At 36.2% G+C, this 23693-nt stretch overlaps 2 protein-coding genes across 2 annotated transcripts; both read left to right on the plus strand.

Annotated features, from left to right (window-relative positions):
- Positions 1-780: 780 nt before the first annotated feature.
- K441DRAFT_715005 (uncharacterized protein) lies at positions 781-978 on the plus strand (the record flags this gene model as incomplete). Its single annotated transcript, XM_067653964.1, has 1 exon — positions 781-978. A coding segment is annotated over one exon (198 nt), but the record flags the coding sequence as incomplete, so codon positions are not given.
- Positions 979-21037: 20059 nt separating this feature from the next.
- On the plus strand, positions 21038-22047 carry K441DRAFT_553517 (uncharacterized protein; the record flags this gene model as incomplete). Its single annotated transcript, XM_067643185.1, has 2 exons — positions 21038-21472; positions 21538-22047. 2 exons carry the CDS (start codon positions 21038-21040, stop codon positions 22045-22047), a joined length of 945 nt encoding a protein of 314 aa, XP_067505678.1.
- Positions 22048-23693: the final 1646 nt, after the last annotated feature.

Here is a 23693-nt window from a genome sequence, read left to right on the forward strand (position 1 = left end):
TATTAAAGATAAAAAGCGAACTAAGTACTAGCTAAAGGTGGACTAGGTATAAATAGGATTAAGTAGCTAATAGTTAGGAAAAGTAGAGGCCTATAGGACTAGAGGGAACTAGTAGTAGAGCCTTAGACCCTTAAAGGAATTTAAGGATAACACCTAAATTTATAAGTTAAGTGGTAAGATTAACAGTTTAAGGCACTAATAGATAGTGGAGTAATAAGGAACTATATCTTGCTAGCAGTAGTTAAAAGAATAGGGTTACTATATAGGAAAAAGGAGCACTCTTACCTATTAGTAACAATTTTAGGAGATCTAATAGCCTACGGAGGAAGCATTATTAATCTTAAAACAGGACCTATTTAGTTAACTATTAAAGGGAGATAGATCGAGATATCTTTTAATATATTACTATTAGGGAATAATAAGGCAGTACTAGGAATGCCTTAGTTATAAAAATATAATTTAAGGATTAATTAGGTTATAGGCTAGGTTAATATTAGAAATACTTAATAACGTAAGATGCGATAATAAGCTAAGTTAGTATAGTACTAAGTAGGGGCAACCTATAAAGAAACGGAAAAAGGATTAAGCTATATACTAAAAAGATACTATAAGTATAGTAAGAAACTATAGTTACTAAAGAGTAAAAAGCTGTTAAAGTATATAGTATAGGACTATAAGATAGAATTAGAACTAGGAATAAGTCTAAAGTTCTTTCTAATCTATAAGCTTACCAAAGAAGAAGGTAGAGCATTAAAAGAGTTTATCTAGGAAAATCTATAAAAGGGATATATTAAACCATCGCAGTCATTAATAGGTTATCCAGTACTATTTATACTAAAGAAAAATGGCAAACTAAGACTGTGTATTAACTATAAACAAACGTCTATTTATTATAAAAATACTACGAGCTATATTACACAACAGGAGCTCTTGCTACACCCGGCCCAAAAAGACCAAAACCAACCAAAAGAACCCTGAAAAACACCTAGAGAATCCCCCTAAGATGCATGCATCGCAGGGGAGGCATACGTCAAACGACAGTGGCTCACACTTACGCGCGACCACTAGAACTACGCCTAGCAATAGCCCTCTATAACAAAGATAGGCGAATACCACACTATAAAGCGGAAATACCTCTATTAAAAAGGCATCTAACAAAATATAAAGCCTATTAGACGCGTCTAGTATCTAAAATTATAGGGGAGTAACTATTAGCTATAACGAACTAATGCAGCTAGTAGAATGGCTCCGCTAGTCCAGTGAACCTTAGGCGCCCCTCCAGTAAACCCTTAATTAAATCCTCTAATAGCTAAGCAAAATTAAAAATAAGTATAACCCCCCCTTACCGGCGAACCGCACCTAGGCCGCTATAGCTACGCTTTTATAGTATAGGGAACCCACCCCCCTTAAGTTAATAACCGGGTATATAATTATAATATAACTAAATATAGAATAAGCAGAGGGGCTTAGGGGATAATTAGAAATAGAAGTCCTTATAGAGATACATAAAGAGGTCTATAACGCTATTATAGTCTAACACCTTAAGAGTAGAGATATTAGAGTTACCCTAAAGGACTAATAGGCAAAGGAACGAGCTGTAAGGGTAAGGGATAGGCTAGGAGAACATATTAGCATAAAAGTACTCTGTAAAGATTACCTAGTTAAAGTCCTAGCGGTTCCTATAAGCCTTAGGGTAGAAAAGGGACGCTAGGCGGATAATACAGCAATTATATAGGAGATAGTAAGATAAACGGAACGCCTTATACCAGGACTTAAAATTACCTAAATCTAATAGCTTTAATAGGAAAATACAAACTAAGTATATAACAAAAATAATAAAAGGATATAAAGGTCGCCGGAGACTCGCCAGGGAGACGCTAGACGAACGCATAGCTCCCTTATTATCAGTACACATACACTAGGAATATAAAAACTCCTTATCCAAAAAGGAATAATTATAAATAGCCTTATATATAATATAAGGCTCTATAACTACAGACTACGCCTAGAATAATACTATCGCTATATATAATAGGGATACACCTAATCTATATACGCAGTATAGGTGTACTGCGGCCACTATACAGGCCCCTATAATACGAGACATTGCTTAAATTAAGACTAAATAAAATGCGTAAACTACCACCAAAGCATATATAAGACGTAGGAAAGAGAAGACTATATTAAATACAGGAGACGGAAGGTAAGGGCTTAACAGCTGCAGAAACAACTACACGCTAGGTTATATAAATAGAAATAATAGGCGATAAGCTAGGGGGACGCAGGCGCCTTCCTAGCGTTTCCTACCTTTAACACTAGAGGGCTAGGCCAGCCATCCTAAGCCTTAATAGGCCAGAAGCGACGCCGTGCGATATTACTAGACTAATTAGAGATATAAGGGTCACAGGGGACACAAGGGAGAGGACGCCCCGTAGGAAGACCCCTATAGATAGCGATAGCAGGCTTAAAACCAGGACAATTAAGAATTAGACTTAATACGGCAAATATAACATTCGCAGCCAACCTATAAAGGGTATATAGCCGACTAGTAAGAACAGGGGAAGAACCAGTAATAATAACAGATTTAGATATAGAAGCGCTAACAGGAACACAAGACATAAAAATAGAAAGCTCTATATAAAATAAGTAGTAACTAGGGTGTAGACATAAGAGACAGAAGCTCTAAATATCCTAGAGAAAGTAGAAACAAAAGAAGCGAGGAATAAAGGAGAGTTAAAGGACCCTCGCTGGGGGTCCGCTACCTATCCATTATATAGTATAACTACGGCAACACAAACCACTACCTTATAAGACCCCTACTAGACAGTCTAGACCTAAAGAAATACTATATCCTTACTATATAAGAACCGTATTACAATACCTTCACATAATTAACATACTGCCCCTAAGGATTTCAGCTCTTATATAAACCAAAAGCAGCCATATACATATGCTTTATAATTAGCAAGGCTATCAGCCTGTTCTTATAGTTATAGCAGGTAGTTAACCTAGATATTATAGTTATAACAATCTAAATATATAGGGGACTGGTACAAATTATTAATATATATAACCCTAGGGTTAAAGGGGTCCCACAAATAGAGAATATTATATTAGTAATAAGCTTACTAGAAACTAAAGGTATAAAGTCTATCCTACTAAGAGATATAAACCTCCACCACCTACAGTAGGGGGGTATCTATATTGCTATAGATTAACAGTTAGAGTGCCTACTAAGAGCTATAAATATCTGGGGCCTTAAGCTAGCTACCCCCCTAGGAGCAATTATATGGCAATAAGGCACCGCCAAAAGTATAATTAACCTTATATTTATGGATAAAGGCCTATACTAGAGACTTAAAAGGTGCAACCTTAAAGAAGAATAGGCACTTACCCTAGACCATATCCCTATTTAGATACAGCTAGACCTAGATACTAAAGCGCAACTAAATAGAAAAAGATACACAATAAGGAAGCTTAAGATAAACAGTTTCCTTAATGCAGTTAAACAACAACTCTAAAACCTAAAAGAAATCTACCTAATACCAAATAAGCGAGGCTTATTAGCCACCCCTAAGGAAATTAACTAAAGACTAAAAAGAATTTAGGCAGCGATTAAAAATAGGCTAGAAGAGCACTGCCCGATCTTAAAACCGGGCCCCTACACGCGACACGTATAGTCCATATAATACGCAGTTCTAGTTACCAGCCAACAATAAGTAAAAAGGAAATATATAAGCAGCTATAACCCTAAAGATGAGAGACAATATAAAGATACAAGAAACTAGCTAAAGAATACCCTAAAAAAAGAAGTAAGGAATAACTGGAGACGGTTTATAAACAAGTATACTTCTAACCCGAGCCTCCCCTATAATAAGGGCCTTTAGGCTATAGCGAAATAGGCAAAAAAAAAGGCAGGGCGCCCAGTAGAAGACCTACACCTACTACCCCTACGAAGAGTAGGAGAATTATAGGCCATAAACGATAATGATAAGAAGGCAAAGATCCTTATAGAAAGGTTTTTCCCCTAACTAGCTCCAGCAGACCTTAGTAATATCACAGGCGAAACACTGGTGACTTGCCTACGGGTCAACAGCGATATAACAATAGAGGAAATGGCTAGAACTATTAGCCGCCTTTTAAATAATATAGCACTAGGACTAGATAGGATTCCAAATAAGGCCCTAAAAACCTATAGGCCACTTATAGCACCTTAGCTTATAGATGTAGCTAAAGCATACTTTACTATAGGCTACTACCTACGACTCGAAAGATCTATAATAACGGTTATCCTATAAAAAGAAGGTAAAGCAAATTACTTAATCCCAGAAAGCTACCGCCCTATTACCTTAGAAAACACCCTTAGCAAGATCTTAAAAAGGGTAATAGCGGAATATATAGCAGATATAGTAGAGAAACACGCCCTACTACTATAAAGCCAAATAGGGGCAAGAAAGAACCGCTTAACACTATTAGCACTTACGCTACTCGCTGCCACCATTAAATCTACATAGGCGATGCGAAAGGACTTTATAGTATTAATGCTTAGCCTAAACATTAGTAGTGCCTACGACAATATACCCTATAAGCGTCTCCTGTATATCCTTAGGGTAAAGGGCTTCCTAAAATGGATTATATAATTTGTCTAAGGGTTTATAGGCTAGAAAGAAACATTACTAGTCTTTAGCGGATACCAGAGCCCCCCTATTATAGTTACAACAGGAATACTATAAGGATTACCCCTCTTACCTATACTCTTCCTTTTCTTTATAAGCAACCTGCTTAACTCCTTTAAGAAAGGGGCGACCTAGGGGATAGGCTTTGTTAATGACACAAACCTAATTATATATGGGCCAACAGCCGTAGAGAATTGCAGAACACTAGAGAAAGCCTATAACACTTATATAGAATGGGCAAAACGTTATAGAGTCTAATTCTCACTAGAGAAATACCAGCTAATCCATTTTATAAGAAAACGCAACCAATCTATAGATCTCTAGTATATAATTTATATTTAAGGCTTTAGGGGTTAACCAGTTTAGGGCTTAAGGGTATTAGGAGTATAGGTAGACAGCAAGCTCCAGTAAAGCGCATATACGGCGTAAGCGGCCCGTAAAGGCCAAGCATAGTTTATTACTTTATCTAGGATTATTAATTCCACATAGGGTCCATGCTTCTAGAGGTTACGCCTACTATATACAGTAGTTGTCCGGCCAACTATAACATATAGATCTAGTATTTGGGCTATTAGAGAAACTAAAAAGGGCCCCCCTAAATCACTCCTTAAACCACTTTAAAAGGTCTAAACAGCCTACCTCTAGAGTATTATAAGCAGGTATAAGCGAACGGCCACAGCACTGCTTAAGAAGGAATCTAATATTCCCCCCCTACAGTTATATATTAAAGCCGCTGCAATATAAAGGACGTAAAATAAACGCAACTCTAATGTTATAAAGTACATTAAGACACGCCTAAGTAAACTATAGAGGGACCCTAGGGTGCCCTGTAGGAGAACAAACCAACAACCCCAAAGTAGGGAAGAGATATTAGAGAAACAGGTAAAGAAAGCAGAAGAAGAATAGTGCCGCTTTAGGGCCCAGGCCTATATAGAAGAGGAAGGAAGACGCGTAAAAGGTTAGCAAAGATAGTAAGATAGAGAAAGGAGCTAAAGTAGAACATATAAGAACGCCAGGAAACCATCTACCGCAATACAATACTGGTTGGACCAACGCTAAAGAGGTAAATAGGAGTTAAAGGTACAGAGGCTAACTTAGGCAAGACGAACCCAAGCTATAGCATAGTTAATACTATAGGGGGTAAATACCTAAGGGCTCCAAGAAGGCCTAACAAAGGCAGAAAATATAATAGCAACACTCTTAAGAACAGGAATAATAGGACTAAAAGATTGGCTTTACTGGGTGGGTGTTCTAGTAGGTAGCCTAAGATGCGAATGTGGCTGGCTAAAACAGACACTAAAACACGTAATATTACTATGCCCCCTATATACTAATTAAGAAATAATGCTCTTAGCAGCTGGTATAGAGAACTATAATACACTGCTCTTAATACAAAAAGGCCTTAAGGCGGTCACCCAGTGGCTTATTAGTTAAAATGTGCTAAATTAGTTCCGGGTTGCAAGGGAAATAGTAATAGAAGGCAAGGGAGCAAGCAGCAGGTGCCCCCTAGTAACTCTATAGTAGTAGAGTAATAGTTTATAATACTAGCGCGTCCGTAGGCTTATTACGGCAGCAGTGGTTCCCAAGAAGGTCAAATAGTAAGGTAGTAGAGCACCATAGGCGACTTATAGGCGCTAAGTAGGCGAGTCCTAAAAGGCGGGGAGATGGATTACGGGGTTTTCTTATTTTTCTTAAATAGAGTTTTCTCCCCACATATAAATAAGGAGTAGTCCGCGTAGGCCTAATAGGGATCTAAATCGGACGTTAAGCAATGAATTATTATTAACTATAAACAGTTAAATAGCATTACTAGAAAGGACAGATATCCTTTACCCTTAATTAGCGAAATCTAAAATAGAATAGGTAATGTATAAATCTTTACAAAAATAGATCTAAGATAGGCGTATTATTAGATTAGAATTAAGGAAGGCAATAAATAGAAGGCAGCTTTTAGGTTAAAGGAAGGATTATATAAACTATTAGTTATGCAATTTAGGCTTATAAATGTACTAGTAACGTTTTAAAAGCGTATTAATAATATATTAGGAGAACACTTAGATAAATTTATTATAGTATATCTTAATAATATTATTATCTACTTAATAACTAAGGAAGAATATAAAGAACACGTTAAATGGGTCTTAAAGAGACTATAGGAAGAATAGATGCTAGTAGTAATTAAGAAATGCGAGTTCTTCACTAGGAAGACTAATTTTATTAGATTTATTATTAAACTAGGCTAACTTAGTATAGATCTAAAAAAGATTAAGGCTATAGTAAATTAGTAAGAACTAGAGAACGTTACGTAATTAAAATTATTTTTAGGGTTTTATAATTACTATAGAAGATTTATAGCGTAATAGTTAAAAGATATTAAACTATTTACGTAATTAACGAAGAAAAAAGAACTATAGGTATAGGGAAAAGAGTAGCAAGAGTTATTTAGAAAAGTTAAGGAATTATTTACCTAGGAGCTAGTTCTTAAGATCTATTAACTAGGACTAGAGACGGTTATAGAGATAGATATATTAGACTTTATACTAGGGGTATACTTTATACAGAAATATTAAGATAGATAGCACTTAGTGGCATACTATAGTCGGAAAATAATACTACTAGAGTTAAACTATAACATCTATAATAAGGAGTTATTAGGTATAGTTATAGTACTAAAGAAATAGAGAGTATTCTTATAAGGTACAGAAAAACTATTTATAGTTAAAACAGATTATAAGAACCTAATAGGATTCCTAATAATAAAGGAACTTAACTAAAGATAGGTTAGATGGGTAGAGATGCTTGCAGAATACTATTTTAAGATTTAGTATACTAAAGGTATAGATAATATAAGAGCAGACGCTCTAAGTTAAAAAGCTAAATTATAAAATAATAAAAAGCTATTAGGGGCTTTACTACGAAAGGATATAGACAGATTAATTAGATATAATTACCCGAAAATTGTAGTAACTTAAGAGGATAACAAACTAGAAAGAGTTTATAAGTTACTAAAGAGCCTTTAGGTATAAAGGATTCTAAAAGCATAACTAAAAGATCTATAAGCGGATATATACAAAAATCGAGAAGTAATATATATCCTAAAAAGCATAGCGGAGCAATTTATGGAAGATTTCTATAAAGAATTAACTTAAGGACATAATGGAGCTATAGGCTTAGTATTAAGACTCTAGGAGGAGTATATTATTAATAGAATCTAAAGCCTAGCGTAAAAGGTTATAAAGGAATGTTTAGATTATTAGAGAAATAAATTAATAAGGTATAAGCTATACGGAGGGCTATAACCTATTAAAATACTAAAAAGACTATAGGAGGTTATATTATAGGACTTTATTATTAAGTTGCTAAAATTAAAAGATCCTATTACTAGATAAGATTATAATATAATCTTATTAGTAGTAATTGTTAGGAATAAAGGCAAGTGGTCACTATATAAGGCATATTGCCACTATATATGGCAAGTTGCCGTTACGTACGGCAAGTTGCCGTCACGTACCGCCACGGCACTAGCGTGGTGAGGAACCTTAAGTTCCTTACCCCTTTCTTTAAGAATAAATTAATAAGAATAACAATTATTATACTATCTACGAACCGTAGCTACGTAATATCCCCTTATAAGTCCAACACTAATTAGTGGTTAACTTCACTGTTATACTATAGAACAGCTAGGTATCACTAAGAAGAGACGAGCTACTATACCAGTACTACTTATACTAAAGGAAGCTGTCTTTTAAGGTCAGAACTAGTCCTAAACCTTAAATAGAACTCTTCTATAAATCTAAGGATCTAAAGGCTAGAACTGGTCCTAAGCCTTTCTAAGATTATAGATTCTTGCGTCTATTACGTAGAATAATACGCTTTATAAGTCTTCGCGATTTAAGGCCAGAACTGGTTCTAAGCCCTATAACCGCAAATATATGTTACAAACGCGTACTAAATGATAATCCCTATACTAATAACACTTCCCTCCCTCCGAAAACATGGCTACGCCTACCTTAAATAACTAAAAAGACTTCTTACTACTAGGGGTAGCTGAGTACACGAAACTTATTAATGAAGATTAGGACGAATTCGCCTTTAATATAATAACTTATACCACAAAATAAGTTAACAGCTTTCTCCTATACTATATTATATTCTACTAAAATAGATACTACGCCGACTTATAACTATAGGAGTATTTTAGGGAGGATTTTGTAGGATGGACTGCTGATACCTAGGTACTTAGCAACGTTAATATTGTTTAAAACTTTTAAGACTTCCTCTATAGAAATAGGGTATATGTTACTAAGAACGGTAACCTAATTGCTAGTAATATTTAGGCCGTTATTACTAGTATAGAAGAACTAATATAGACGGAAGCTGAGATTATACGTTAACTACGGAAACCTAAAAACAACCTATATTCTTTGGAAGGCAACTTTAATTCGTATTAAAACCCCTAGAACGCTAACCCCCTACCTAGAGCTACTCTCCCACCTAGAGGTACTCTCCCACTTAGAGTTGCTCCGCCTTTACCTCCTCCACTCTAGCCAACTAGTAAGCCTTTACTATAAGAAGTTTAAAGGAGAACTATATAATATACTTAGAGCAAAACTATAGGTCTTTTATAACTATTGCAATAAGGTCGGAATTTAACGCCACCAGTACTATTACGCTTTCTCTATTATATTAAAGGGACGGGCGGTAATATTTTATTACGACTATATTACGGGTAAAAACTATAACTTTAATGTAATGCTTTAGCTTACTAGAGCCTACTTTAAGACTAATAAGAATTACTAACTTTATATATCCGAATAGCGAGAGACTATATTTTAGAGAGTTATTACTTTTAACCTAATAAAGACTTATTTAGAGTGCCTTTAACTACTTTTTAATAAACTCTAGAAAATCTAATATAGCCTTATTAAAACTTACCAAAATAAGAACAGCCTAAGGGATTAGGTTATCTTAGTATGCTATAGCGTTCCTAAGTGCAACTTAGCGCTATATAAACCTATAGATATATTTAAAGGAGTATATGCCGAGCTATGCTCTACTATAGGTACTGCGATGCGAATATAAGAATCTCAATAGCTCTATACTAAAAGCCCTACCCAACTAAGCGTTTCTAACTAATATGATTATAACTAGACTAATTAAATATATGGCGGCCGTGGTAGGGAATATAGTAAAGGGTATAATTAACGTCAACTATAAGGTAATTATAGAGGTCCTTATAGAGGTTCATTTTGAAGTAATTGCTAGAAGAAGTGCTATATTTATAAGAAGCTAAATTACTAGTTAACTAGACACTCCCTTAATAAGCGAAAAGAGGTATATAATAAGTTCCGTTAAAGTATAAGAAACATTAAAAATTATAAAGTTACTACGGCCTACTTCTAAAGCTTTCTAGTTTAATATAAAGGCGTAAAAGATCTTAAGGGTAAGGTTAATGAGACTAAACAGCTCCTTATAGATATAGAAATTAAGAACTACTCTCCTAACTAATACTTTACTAAGTATAGTAAGGTAGATAGTATATAAACTATTACTATTCTTAATAACTAATCTACGCTCTATTCTATTACGAAGTTAGATATCTTTAATAAGCTAAAGGAGAGCTCCGCGTTCTTCTTTAACAATAGATACTCGGCGAATGTCTTCTATAGTATTATACCAGATACTAAAGCCGCAGGAGTATCTATAGTAGGAGAACCTTAAGTTTAAGCCCTTTAGCAGCTTAATAACTCTGTTTAGATTAACCATTTAACGGTAGGCTAATATATAATTCGTTTTAGCAAAGGTACTACAATCTCTTTTAGTATAATTAGGGTTTAAACCCCCTTAGGGTATATTAGTTTCCACATTATTCCTATAAACACTCTGTTTCTATTTTATATTAAAGATATAAATAAGTTAGGCATTAGGCTTAATAACCTTAAGAATATACTTATTTAGGGAGATAATTAGGTGCCTGTTATACGCAAGTAGGGTTACCCCTAGTTACTCCTTTATTAACTAGAAAAGAGTATTGCTTAGAGCTACTTAACTAAGTTGGAATTACGCTAACTATACCATCGTTTTAGCTACCTATCTGTTTATTAATTGCTTAGGGTTCTTTAGCGAGTAGGCTATAAAGTTAAGGTTAAGGTAATTAAGCATCTTATAAAGTACTGCTATTACTACCAAATAAACCAGAAGTCCCCTAGCCGATTTAAGTTTACCCTTAAAAATAACTATAACTTTAACTTCTGTATTATCGTCGATGTTATATATCTTAGCAGCAAGCCAGTACTCTAAGTTGTTAACTTCTTAACCTCCTTTTAAGCCGCACGATTCTTAAAGGATATATTAGCTANNAACGNATANGATACCCTTTAGTTATACTAGATTAATATCTACCTANAACCCCCTAATTAAATCGTCTATAATATAAAAAAGAACTTCTTATCTATAGAGTTCTAATAATAGATAAAGGCAATAGCAATTAAGGTTAAGGAAGTCCCCGTTAAGGCGTATAATAGTATTAAAAAAGTAGAATGATATTACACGCCATTACACCAAGCGTATAAGATTATTTCTTTAGAACTAGAGAACGCTAGCAAAGAGCTTATCTTATAAATAGCTGTTAAGGCTATTAATAATTCCGCTAGTCTAGATGGGCTTATACCTATGTTGCTAGTCTTTAGTGCCTACCCTTAAATAACTAATAATTCTCTACTATTTCCCTCTATTGTGTAATAAGCTAAGGCTATCCGTAAAGTAATAAAAGAGGTATAACGTCTCTACGCTATGCGCTAGGTTAACAACATATTAGGAATAAGAAATGGCCTAAACACCTTAACTACGCTTAATTTACCACTCTAATCTGAAGTACGGGTATAGCGTAAGAAGAGAGGATAGTTAGGCCTATATAAACTCATTACAAGTAATGGTTAAACTTGCACTCTTTAGATGCCCTATAGACCTACTTAATTCCGCTTAACTGTTATTAAGCCCTACTATAGGAATAATAGTTCCAAGCCTTTACAGGATACCCTAGAGGATGCCCTAGAGGATGCCCTAGAGGATACCCTAAAGGAGAACTATAATTAACGTGCTCTAGAAGGAGACTATAATTCTAATATAATTGTAGCAGATGTGCCGTAACCACGACGCGGTAGAGGTCGCCCAAAAGGATTATAAAATCACTAACACCTTATTAATTTTAAAGAGCAATTTGTTACCGCTATTAAAAGTAGAGATAAGTTATTAATAGCCTTTATAACAGCTAAAGAGAAGGCTGACTTCGAGCTCGCAAAATAGCTCTAAAAGGAAGGCTGTATTATAACTCTAGGAGCTCCTTTCTAAGCATCTAATAAGTAGGAAATTAACGGTCTTATTATAAGAGGAGTCTTTAAATTTAAGAAGTATGACCCTACTAAGTTTAATAAAGTTTACATCTTTAAGTTAAGAATGGTTAACGAGATTAAAGGCAAAGCTACTAACGCCCTATTTAAGAAATTAAGGCTTGTTATCCAAGATTACAACAATAATAGTAAGGAGGTGATTCTTACGTAATCTTCTATAATTTAACGAGCTAGTTAGTAAGTTATTGTTGCGCTAGCTCCCTTCTTAATAAAGAATGGAATAGCGGTTTATTTACGAGATATTACTTAAGCCTACACCCAATTAGAGACGCACCTTTAGCGCTTAATATTGGTATACCTTCCGGAGTAAATTCGCCACCAGTATCCTAAAGATACAATTATAGTTGTGCTTAAGCCATTATATAGAATTGTAGAGGCAGGAACTCACTAGTGGGCTACCTATAGCAAGCACCATAAAGAGAAGCTTTTAATAACTACTTCTATATTTAATCCCTGCTTCCTCATTATAACTACGGGAACTCCATTTAGAATCGTCGGCATATAAACTAACGATATAATTATCTTAGGAGACGACCAATTTTTAGCTCTTAAAGAAGACGAGCTAGTAAAGGCAAATCTTATAGTAAAGCCAAAGGAAAAGCTTAGTTTAATAACACCATTACTTTTTAATAGATGCATCCTCTCCCTAAATAAGGATTCTATTGCTCTGCGCCAGAAGGGTTAAGGTAAGAAGATTAATGTTATTAACGCTAATTCTCTAAAGTAAGGATATGTAGAGCAACGCGCTTGCAGAGCTTATATTACTTCTATCTGTTAACCTAAGGCTTTATTTAATCTCTCTGTTGCCGCCTAACACCAGGAACTAACTAAGGACGATATCCTTGCCCTAAATAAGCGTCTTTTCTAGCAAATGAACTATCTCAATTGGGGACTACTCTACGTACCTATTAATCTTCCTACTACTAAGCTCTTTGTATTTGTTAATAGATCATTTATAAATAATAAAGATTTTAGCTCCTAGTTAGGATATAAGATTATTATCGCGAACGAATTTACTAGAGAGAATGACTTTATAATCTATGGCAATCTTATCTATTAGAGCTTAACTAAGAGCAAGCGTATTACCTAAAGTATTTTAGCGTTAGAGATATATAGAATAGTTAGCGGAGTTAATATAGCAATTGCAATTGGAACTACCCTAAAGATAATTACAGATCAACTTAAACTTCCTATTATCCCTATAATCGTGTGCACCGACTTATATTCCCTCTATAAGTGTTTAGTTAAGCTTAGTACCACAAAAGAAAAGCGCCTTATAATTAATATTATGGCACTTTAGCAATCCTACAAGCGTTAAAAACTCTTTAAGATTTAATAGATTAATAGCCAAAATAACCCAGCAGATATAATAACGAAGGTAAACCTAAATAAGGCACTAGAGACGTTTGTTAATATAAATACTCTACGTATATAAGTTAAAGGTTAGGTTAAAAGGGAGTCCCTAGAAATTTCTTAGTTACGTAAGGTCTTAAGATATCCAGAAACTTCGACCGGCGGTTAAAGTTATCTAATTAGTTAGATTCTCTTACTAAAACTTTTTTAGAGGGGGAGCCTAACTTAATCTAGCCAATTAGGATTTTCTATCCCCGGGATGGAAAATCGCTATTAGCTCGCTTACTACTAGCGCCTTAGCGGCCCTCCGAACACGATATCTACCTATAACTCCTAAGTAAGAAAGTACTACGTGCTAAGAGGCAAATTTTAGGATAGCGAGACTTATATTACAATAGCAATAGTAAGTAAGGAGGATTAATATTTGCTACGCTAGTCAAGTGGTATATATATATAGATGGCAACTATAAAAGAAGAGTTGCTAGTGTTGGGAATAAAGGCAAGTGGTTACTATATAAGGCATATTGCCACCACGTGTGGCAAGTTGCCGTTACGTGCGGCAAGTTACCATCACGTGCCGCCGCGGCACTAGCGTGGTAAGGAACCTTAAGTTCCTTACCCCTTTCTTTAAGAATAAATCAATAAGAACAATAATTATCATACTATCTACGAACCGTAGCTACGTGATATCCCCTTGTAAGTCTAATAGTAATAGTAGATAAGCTTATAAAGTGGGGATACTTTATAATATATATAGAAGAAATATTAATAGAAGATGTCGCTAGAATCTATATTAAAGAAGTGTTTGTAAGATATAGAGCACTAAGTAAGATTATATTAGATAGAGATCTAAGATTTATAGTAGTATTCTAGGAGGTATTCTTAGCGGAGTAAGGAGTTAGAGTAGTAACTTCTACCGCATATTATCCGTAAACGGACGGTTAAATAGAGAGATTAAACTAGACACTAAAGCAGTATCTAAGATACTATATTAATTACGCATAGAACAATTAGGTATCGTTATTACTAATTATATAGTTTATATATAATATAACACTATAAGAAGGAATAGGCATATTATTATTTAAGGCAAATTACGGGTATAAGCTAAGAATATTATTGTTACTACGGTAAGTAAAGAAGATAAGTAGCACAGCTAAAGAAAGGATAAAGACGTTAATAAATCTTTATATAGATCTTATGGAATTAGTAAAGAAAGTATAAGAAAGAATAAAGAAGTACTATAATACTAAGAGATCTAAGGGACTAGATCTTAAGGAGGGAGATAAAGTATAGCTACTATATAAAAATTTTAAGAGTTAATAATTAAGTAAGAAGTTAGACTATATTAGACTAGGACCTTTTAAAATTAAGTAAAGGATTTTACTAGTTATATTTAAGTTAAACCTACTAGCTAAAATAAAGATTTACCCTATATAGTATATTGTAATACTAGAGCTAGTATATAGGAATATTAAGCTACTAGTTTACAAAGCAGATATATATAGAGGATAGGAAGAAGATAAATAGTAAGTTTTAAAGATCGTTAATTATAAGGATATTAATAATAAAATATAGTATAAGGTTAAGTAGATAGGCTATAATAAGACTACCTAGGAACTACTAGGAAATTTAAAGAATGCTATAGGAAAGGTATAGGAGTATCGGAAGAAATTAGGTCAGGCAGTATTAATAAAGAAGGATTGCTAAAAAAAATAAGTTACCTAAGGGGGACCTAAGAAGAGTAGTTACTAAACTACTTAGATCTATTTCCTTCTTGCCAAAAGAAGATCCGTTCTTTTATTACTAAGTTCCTATAGACCCTATTTTATAAGCTTTTACTCCTTAAAACGGACTTTCTTATAAACCTTCTTAAGATGGATTAACTAAGCGGACGCCGCAAGATAAGACTTAAGGGCCCGTTGCTAAGTATCGGCAGCCTCCCGTTCTGCGTTATAGGAACGGCGTAACTCCGCCAAAGTAATAGATAGTTTATTATCTAGCCACGCAGCAGCAGATTAAACATAAAACCTTAAGATAAATTAGCTAGGGAACTAGATAACTACTAAGAGTAATAGGTCGCGTATATTTAGTATTAGAGGTAGAGCGAATATTATAGGATGAATAAATATTTACTTTAGTGCACTCTAAATAAGAGGACGGTTATTATAAAAATGGACTTGCTAACGTAATATAGACTAACTCCTCTTTTAAACAGCAAGAACACGGAGATAGTATAATTTCACTAAGAGACAATATCGCAGCAATAGTGCGAACGTAACGAGCCGTTAAAAAAGAAGAAATTGCTTTAGGTATAATAAGTAACGATATTAACTAAATTAATTAGATAGATATTATACCTCTAATAAACAACTTAGAGATATTAGGAATCTTTAAGGACAAAGATAAAGAGGAGGGAGATAGTGTTACGGACGCTTTAAGTACGATATTACGACTACTTAGAGAGGAGTTAGAAGAAGCTAGTTAGTTAATTTAAGCATAGTTTAGAATGGCACCAATAGAGCTATATAATAAGGAATGGTAACTAAGGTCACGTGACGTAATCTATATAATTTATAGGATCTATATAATCCGTAATAGAGTAGATAGAGTACACGTTTATTATATATAAGAAGGATTTTATAGGAATACGGTTGTGTATTTAAGGACCCTTAGTCCCTACCTAGATAGTTCCTTCCTTATAGTAATTCTCAGAATATAATTAGAGTTAATCTGTTAGGCAACCACTCCACCAGTTGTTATTACGTTGTTAACTTTAATTTGCATCACCTACATACCTAGCCTAATAACGAGCCCACCGTAGTACCCGCTATAAGGTTCCGTTACAAAATAAAGGACTTTGTTTTTATATTAACTACTACAAGCTTAATAATATAACCCGCAAAGACCGTTATCCGCTGCCCCTATTTAATAAGATATTAGCTTAAATAAATAGAGCTAAGGTATTTATAAAGCTTAATATCCGTTAGGCTTTCTACCGAATTAGAATAAACCCTAGATTTATAGATTTTACTATATTTCGGACTTAATATAAATTATATAAGTATAAAGTACTTCCTTTTAGACTAACTAACGGACTAGCTACGTACTAACGATATATAAATAATATACTCTTTAACTACCTTAATAACTTCTATACGGCCTACCTAGATAATATTATAATTTACTTTAAAAATAAGTTAGAATATAAGGAGCATATTTATAAGGTCCTATAGCGGCTTTATAAGGCTAGCCTCTAGGCTAATATTAAGAAGTTAGAATTTAGTATAAAGTATATAAAGTACTTAGGGTTTATTATTAGTATAGACGGAATTAAGGTAGACCTAGAAAAGACGGCCGTAATTAATTAGTAGGAACTACTACGGACCGTAAAAGGGATATAGTTATTCTTAGGCTTCTATAACTTTTACCGACGCTTTATTAAGAACTACAGTAGGATTACTTAGCCCCTTAGCCGCCTTACTATAAAGGACTAGCCCTTTTACTTTAACACCGTATATAAGTAGGCTTTTAATAAGCTTAAGAAACGACTGGCCTCCGCTCCCTTACTCGCCCACTTTAACCTAAAACGGCCCTTAATGCTAGAAATAAATGCCTTAGATAGTATTATTACTAGTGTTTATTCCTAGAAGTAGACAGACGGAGAATAGCACCCTATTACTTACTAATTAAAGACTATAATAAATACTAAGCTAAACTACCCAATCCACGATAAAGAAATGTTAGCTATTATCTCTAGCTTTTAACACTAGTAAGCATAGCTAAAAGGGACCCATAAGCCTATTTAAGTAGTTTTAAATTATAAGGCCCTAAAATACTTTATAATAACTAAGGCCCTTACGGCCTAGTAAGCGCGTTAGGCAGACGTCCTATCCTAGTTTAACTTCCTAATTATATATAGGCTAGGCGCCATTAACTGTGCAGACGCTTTTATAAGAAGTAAATAGGACCTAAATGACTAGATAGCCGTAAAGATCTTATTATAGACCTAGACGCTACTATAACTAGAGTACCTTAACCCTTAGATATGGGAAGAACTAAGTACTAAATCTTCAAGCGCTAAGATATGTCCCATTAACCCTATAGAATTTAACCTTATTAATAAACTACTATAAGCAAACCGTACGGACCCTTCTTTATAGGAATACCACGAAAAGGTAAAGGATGTTACTAACCTATAGTCCCTTAAAAATGGACTGCTTAAGCACTAGAAACGGCTAGTAGTAGTAAAGAAACGGAACTTATAAACCTAGCTTATTACTAAAGTATATACCTAGGTCTTTACGGCCTACTTTAGAAAAAATAAGACCTATAAGATTATTAGTAACCGTTACTACTAGCCCGGAATAGTTATAGATATTAACCATTATATACGGAACTGCAATAACTACTATAGGTCTACAATTCCATGAGATAAAACCCTAGAACTATTAAAACCTCTCCCGATACCTAACCGCCCCTAGTAGTATATTTCTATAGACTTCTATAAGCTACCTATAGACCGCGACGGATATAATATAGTTATAATTTTAGTTAACCGCTTTAGCAAGCGCCTGTTTTTAATTCCCTATTATAAAAATATTAATGCTAAGGAGGCGGCCTAACTGTATATCTACTATATCTATTATATTTACGGACTACTAGATACTATTATATCCAATTATAGCCCGTAATTTATATTAGCCTTCTAAAACGAGTTTACCCAGATTCTAGGTATTAGGCTAAAGCTTTCTATAGCATACTACCCCTAAATAAATGGCTAGATAGAGATTATAAATTAATATTTAGATTAGAGACTCCGGCCTTTTATTAACTACTTCTAAAATAACTAGGGTAAACTACTACCCTTAATAGACTACGCCCAGGTAACCCTACCCTATAACTCTACGGGATTTACACCTATTTAACTAGAAATAGGGTATTTACCCTAAATAAGCTTTAACTGAGATAGACTAGAAGAACCACTGTCACGGCACTGACCTGACACGTTGTTATGACTTAGTGTTGTCATAACACGAGCACAGACCTAACCCCTAAGCGACGTGTATATATACCACCTTACCTCCTACATAGATCCTCACACGACATCGTTTGTCGATCGTATACGGTCACCTCGTACATCGTACCTTGACAGTCCGCATGTACTGTGACAACCACAGACCGTACGCGAGAAACTATCTTATAAGGAAGCCTAGCAGTACACTAAGCGCTTAGAGGAAGCCTAAACGGTAGCCTATACAAATATAGAAAAGGCTTAAAAATTAATAAAATAGTAGGCAAATAAGTATAAGCGCGAACCCGACTTTACTATAGGCGATATAGTCTAGGTTATAATAAAGAACTAGAAGATAGAATAGCCTAGCCATAAGCTAAACTATTAAATAGCGGGACCATATAAGGTCCTTAAGAAGATAAGTAACTTATATAAAGGAAAGCTCTCAGATTTAATTAAGGTTTACCCTATTTTCTCGCCGGGTAAGCTACGGAAAGCTATAAATAACCTATTATCTAGATAAAAGAACGAACCTCCCCTACTAATTTAAGTTAATGGCGACAATAAATAGGAAATTAAAGAAGTACTAGCCTATAAACTAGTAATGAAAACGCTAAAGTACCGTATTAGTTGGAAAGGCTATAACCTAGATTCTACCTAGTACCCTATATAAAACTTTATTAGTAGTCCCTATAAGCTTTAAGAATTCTATAGCCGTTACCCTAATAAACTAGGACCCTTAAAGTACTGAGACAAGTAAATAGAGTGCTAGTATAGCGAAGACAATAAGCTACTAAAAGAATATAAAGATAAGAACGCCCTATAGGCATAATACGGACATATAAAGCCTGAGGGCAGGCTTTTACGAAGGGGGGTAATATTACGGCACTAGTAGAACTTGGCAGAACTTAGTTAGCAGAACTTAGTAAAACTTCGCAGTCACGTAACTAGAGGACCGTATAAAAAGAACCCTACTTTAACCAGCGCTGCTCTTCTTCTCCTTTCCTTTCTCTAGCTTTAGATTCTCGTTTATAAACTACCATTCGTATAGGCTTACGCGTCCCTTTAGTCGTGCTCGTGCCTCAATTGACTAAGTCGCTAACATATACGCGGCTTATAATTCTCCACAACCGTTTAATACCCTATTTAATTTATTTTAGGGTCTTACGTATTAATAACAGCTAAAAGGTTAAAGGGTAAGCTAGCTAAAGCCCTTATTAAGGTTTAGCGTCGTTTTAATAAGGTGTTTTAGGCCTTAAAAGCTTAACTAAATACTTATACTTAGCTAAACCGTCTTATAATGAGTTATAAGAAAGTTTATTCTAAAGAGTTCCGGTTAGTAAAATAAGGACTCTATAGGCTTAAGGCTAAGGAGGCTAAAAAGGATTCTAATTAAAAAGAGGCGGAAATAGCTTATACGCTAGTAGTAGATCCTATAAATAATCCGGCTTATCTATTACCTTTAACTAATCCTTTTAGTTTTAGCTCCTTTTTAATACTACTTAACCTATTCTCTATTAATACTCCTATACCTTTTCTATAGCGTTTTTTTAAAAGTTTTATAGCGGCTCCTAGGTAGTCTTATTATAGCCTATCTACTTAACCTTATACTATATTTTATTGTTAATATCCTTATAACTAACAATCTTTAAAACTTATTATTTATCTTCCTCTTACCCTTTATACGAGTTTACTTTATAAACTAGTAGCTTAATATCTTTATATGTTAGCTTTAGCATTATAATATACTATATAGGGTAGATCTTTATTTTAGCTGGTAAGTTTAACTTATATATAACTAAAGAAATTTAGTAGCTAGTAATTATTAAATAAATCTATTTAAATTAGAATATATTCCGAATATATTATAAACACATTATAACTAGTTACTTATAATAGTTAGTTCTGTTTTAAAGCTAGGAGGTAACTTATATAGTAGGATAAGCAATTTAGGCTCAGTTAACCACATAATCTTATATTTTTAGCTAAGGCTACCCCGTGCATCCACGCACCTGAGATAACGGCAGAACTTGGTTGGCAGAACTTGGGCAGAACTTGGGCAGAACTTTGCGGTCACGTGACTAGAGGACCGCATAAAAGAACCCTACTTCGACCGGCGCTGCTCTTCTTCTCCTTTCCTTTCTCTAGCTTTAGATCCTCGTTTATAGACAATCCAATCGTACAGGCTTACGCGTCTCCCTTGCCGTGTCCGTGCCTCGATTGATTGAGTCGCTAACAAGTCGCTTGTTCAATTCCCACACACTGCAAAGCTTACATAAGGCGATAAGGCGGTTTACGGAAAATTGGGTATTCTAGCTGTTATATATAGGTAAAATCACCTATATATACTACTTTTGGTATATTTTGTAGTAATAATAACACCAGACCTTCTTACGAAGGTTTTGCCGAAAACGGCTTAGCGCTGGGCAAAACCTCGGAAGAAAGTCCGGCCCCGAGGGAACCCTTTGTCGTCCTTTCTCCATTTCATCGATTATATGCTGTTGTCTTGATGACTACTCCCCAAGATGCACGAGTGCGAGACCTGCATGGCCACCTTCAGCTACCGATATGACTGCGAGGACCATATGGACGAATATGACCACTGGGACGAATATGACCACTGGCCCGAATGCGAGACCTGCAACCGCACCTTCCGTACCCAGGGTGCTTGCAATCAGCACATGAACGACACAGATCACTGGGCGCCGATCTTCGAATGCGAGACTTGTACCAAGGAGTTTCGCTCGCAAAATGCGGCGAACCAGCACATGACGGCCGTTGGGCATTGGACACCCAAGATCCCCTGTGAGACATGCGGGAAGAAATTCCACACTCAGGACGCGGCGAATCAACACATGAACGCGTTAGGACATTGGGCGCCGAAGATACCATGCGAAACATGCAGGCTGAAGTTCCACACGCAAAAAACTGCGGATCGGCACATGAAAGAGCAGGCTCACTACAAGAACTATTGCAAAGGCTGTGACCTGCGATTCCAGAACGAGAACAACCTACGGATGGTAAGACTTTCCCACTCCCACCCTCCCCTTTAAAGTACATTAATTGCTAACAGGCGTGCCTACAGCACCTCAACTCAAAGGCACACCGCGGCACCAACGTCCCTTGCCCCTTCTGCAAGGCCAACTATACTTCCGCCAGCGGCCTCATCCATCACCTCGAGACGGGTTCCTGCCCTCATGCCCCAATGCTTAACCGTGAAACCATTCTCCGCATGGTTCGCGAGCGTGACCGGGACGGCGTCATCACCAACAAGCAGATTGAATGGCACAAGGAGAAGAACGTCAAATACTCGGCTACCAACCGTGCATTCAACGGCTCCTACTGGGAGTGCTATATGTGCCACAACGGGTTCACCACCGTGAACGCCCTAAATGCGCATCTCAACTCGCCTGTGCATAAGCAGAAGGTGTATCGTTGCCCGAATACAAAGAGTAGGTGTGGGAAGGAATTTATCACGTTGGCTGGATTATTTAACCACTTAGAGAGTGAGGCGTGTGCCTTCATGAGGTTTGAGAAGGTCCAGCAGCAGGTGAGAAATGTGCTCCAGGGACGGAAGCTCATTGCGTTCGCGTGACGGTGCCGTTTGTCCTTTTAAGTAACCTCGTAATTCACGCTCGATGAGACAAATATGGCGGCTGATATTGTTGAAGTTCTGAGTTACTTCGATTTGGTTATCCTGGCCAACCAGAATAATTCTCCAGGGCAACCAAAATAGTCCTTGCGTGCAGCCGTACTATATTGTATTTTATCCCATTTATGGACCTTTTTAACTATATCCTTGATTTTGGCGTACTTGCCTGCGAACCTGCGCAATGGCAGCTCGCCGAACGAGTACGGTCGACAGCGTCAACTCAGTCTTTATCTTCAGTCCGCGGATCTCCTCTACCGCAACTAGCCGAATGGTTGGAGCCTGTCCCATTGTTACAGGAGGAAGACAGCGGAGGACGCGGACTGGGTTAGAGAAACAGGCGAGACAAGCGGAACAGCAGAGGTGTCGCCAAGCGAAGGTTGGCATACAAGGGGGTAACACGAATTGCTCAGACGCCCCCCCTGCTAGTATAGTACACAAAATAACCTAGCCCTGCTATATTACTTGGGGCTCGCTTATTTTCCTCTCCATACTAGCAGGGGGGGCGTCTGAGGCATTGATGTTACCCCCTTGTAGAGCTTTTGACGACGACAATAATAATGGCGGCGGCGACAACGACGGCGGCGGCGACAACAACGACGGCGGCGATAACAACGACGATAATGGTGTACGGCCCGCATCACCATTAACCGACAATTCCTGGAGTAGCTGCACTTACTATCCCATGGCGGCGAAGGCAATGTTAAAGCGTTGGATTGAAATGTTAGTGCTCCGATAAACTCATGTGCGTAAATTGTAGTATATACCAAACGTTGGAGTAAGGTACGTTGGATTGACGAAAAGTGATTAGAATTGCCCCAAATTTAAATATGTTATTTAGTATAATATGTTGCACCACCTAGGTAAGTTGCAGGTAGATCTTCAACGTAGTTGTAGAGTAATTCCTTACCACCCTAGGTATCGGAGGTCCGGGTTAGGCTTGGCATAACCTCGGGTTACGTACGACCCCCCAAGGCCCGCGACATATCGTCCAAATATCACCCCCCCCTTTTGGTGGTGGCCCCTACTTTTTGGACGCGTTTTTGAGGCCTAGGTTAGTACTAGGTTAGTATAGAGGACCTCGTCGCGCGCCTTCGACTTTATCCTTGCCTCGACAATCCATTTTTTAACCCTCTTCCTATTCTTATACCCGCGCTAGCTCCTAGCTTACGTAAGGCTTCTAATTTTATATAGAACGGCCTGCTTTAATTCTAATTCTATAATATAGAGCTCTTTTCTTTTCCTTCTCTATTAATATTTACGCGTTTAGTAGTTTATTTACCTATACCCGCGCTATGCTTACGCGTCTTCCCCCTAACCTCTTACGGAGATAAAGTCTTTTAAGAATCTTCTTACCCTACGGTCTACTTTATAGTTAAAGGAAGCCCCCCTAGCCTCTTCCTCCCCCTCTTTCTATAGCCTTTAGAACGAATTTAAGGCCTAATATTACGGACCTTATATCGGCAGTAGTAGCACTACTAAGGAGAGATATAAACAGACTAGTGGTGGAAGTACGGGAGGTGCTGGAACCAGTCAAAACATAGGACGAGGGGTAGCTGAGTTACGTGGTTAGTCACGTTATAAGTTCGGAA

This window comes from Cenococcum geophilum (genome assembly GCF_001692895.1).
Source record: "Cenococcum geophilum 1.58 unplaced genomic scaffold K441scaffold_14, whole genome shotgun sequence".
Taxonomy (NCBI): domain Eukaryota; kingdom Fungi; phylum Ascomycota; class Dothideomycetes; order Gloniales; family Gloniaceae; genus Cenococcum; species Cenococcum geophilum.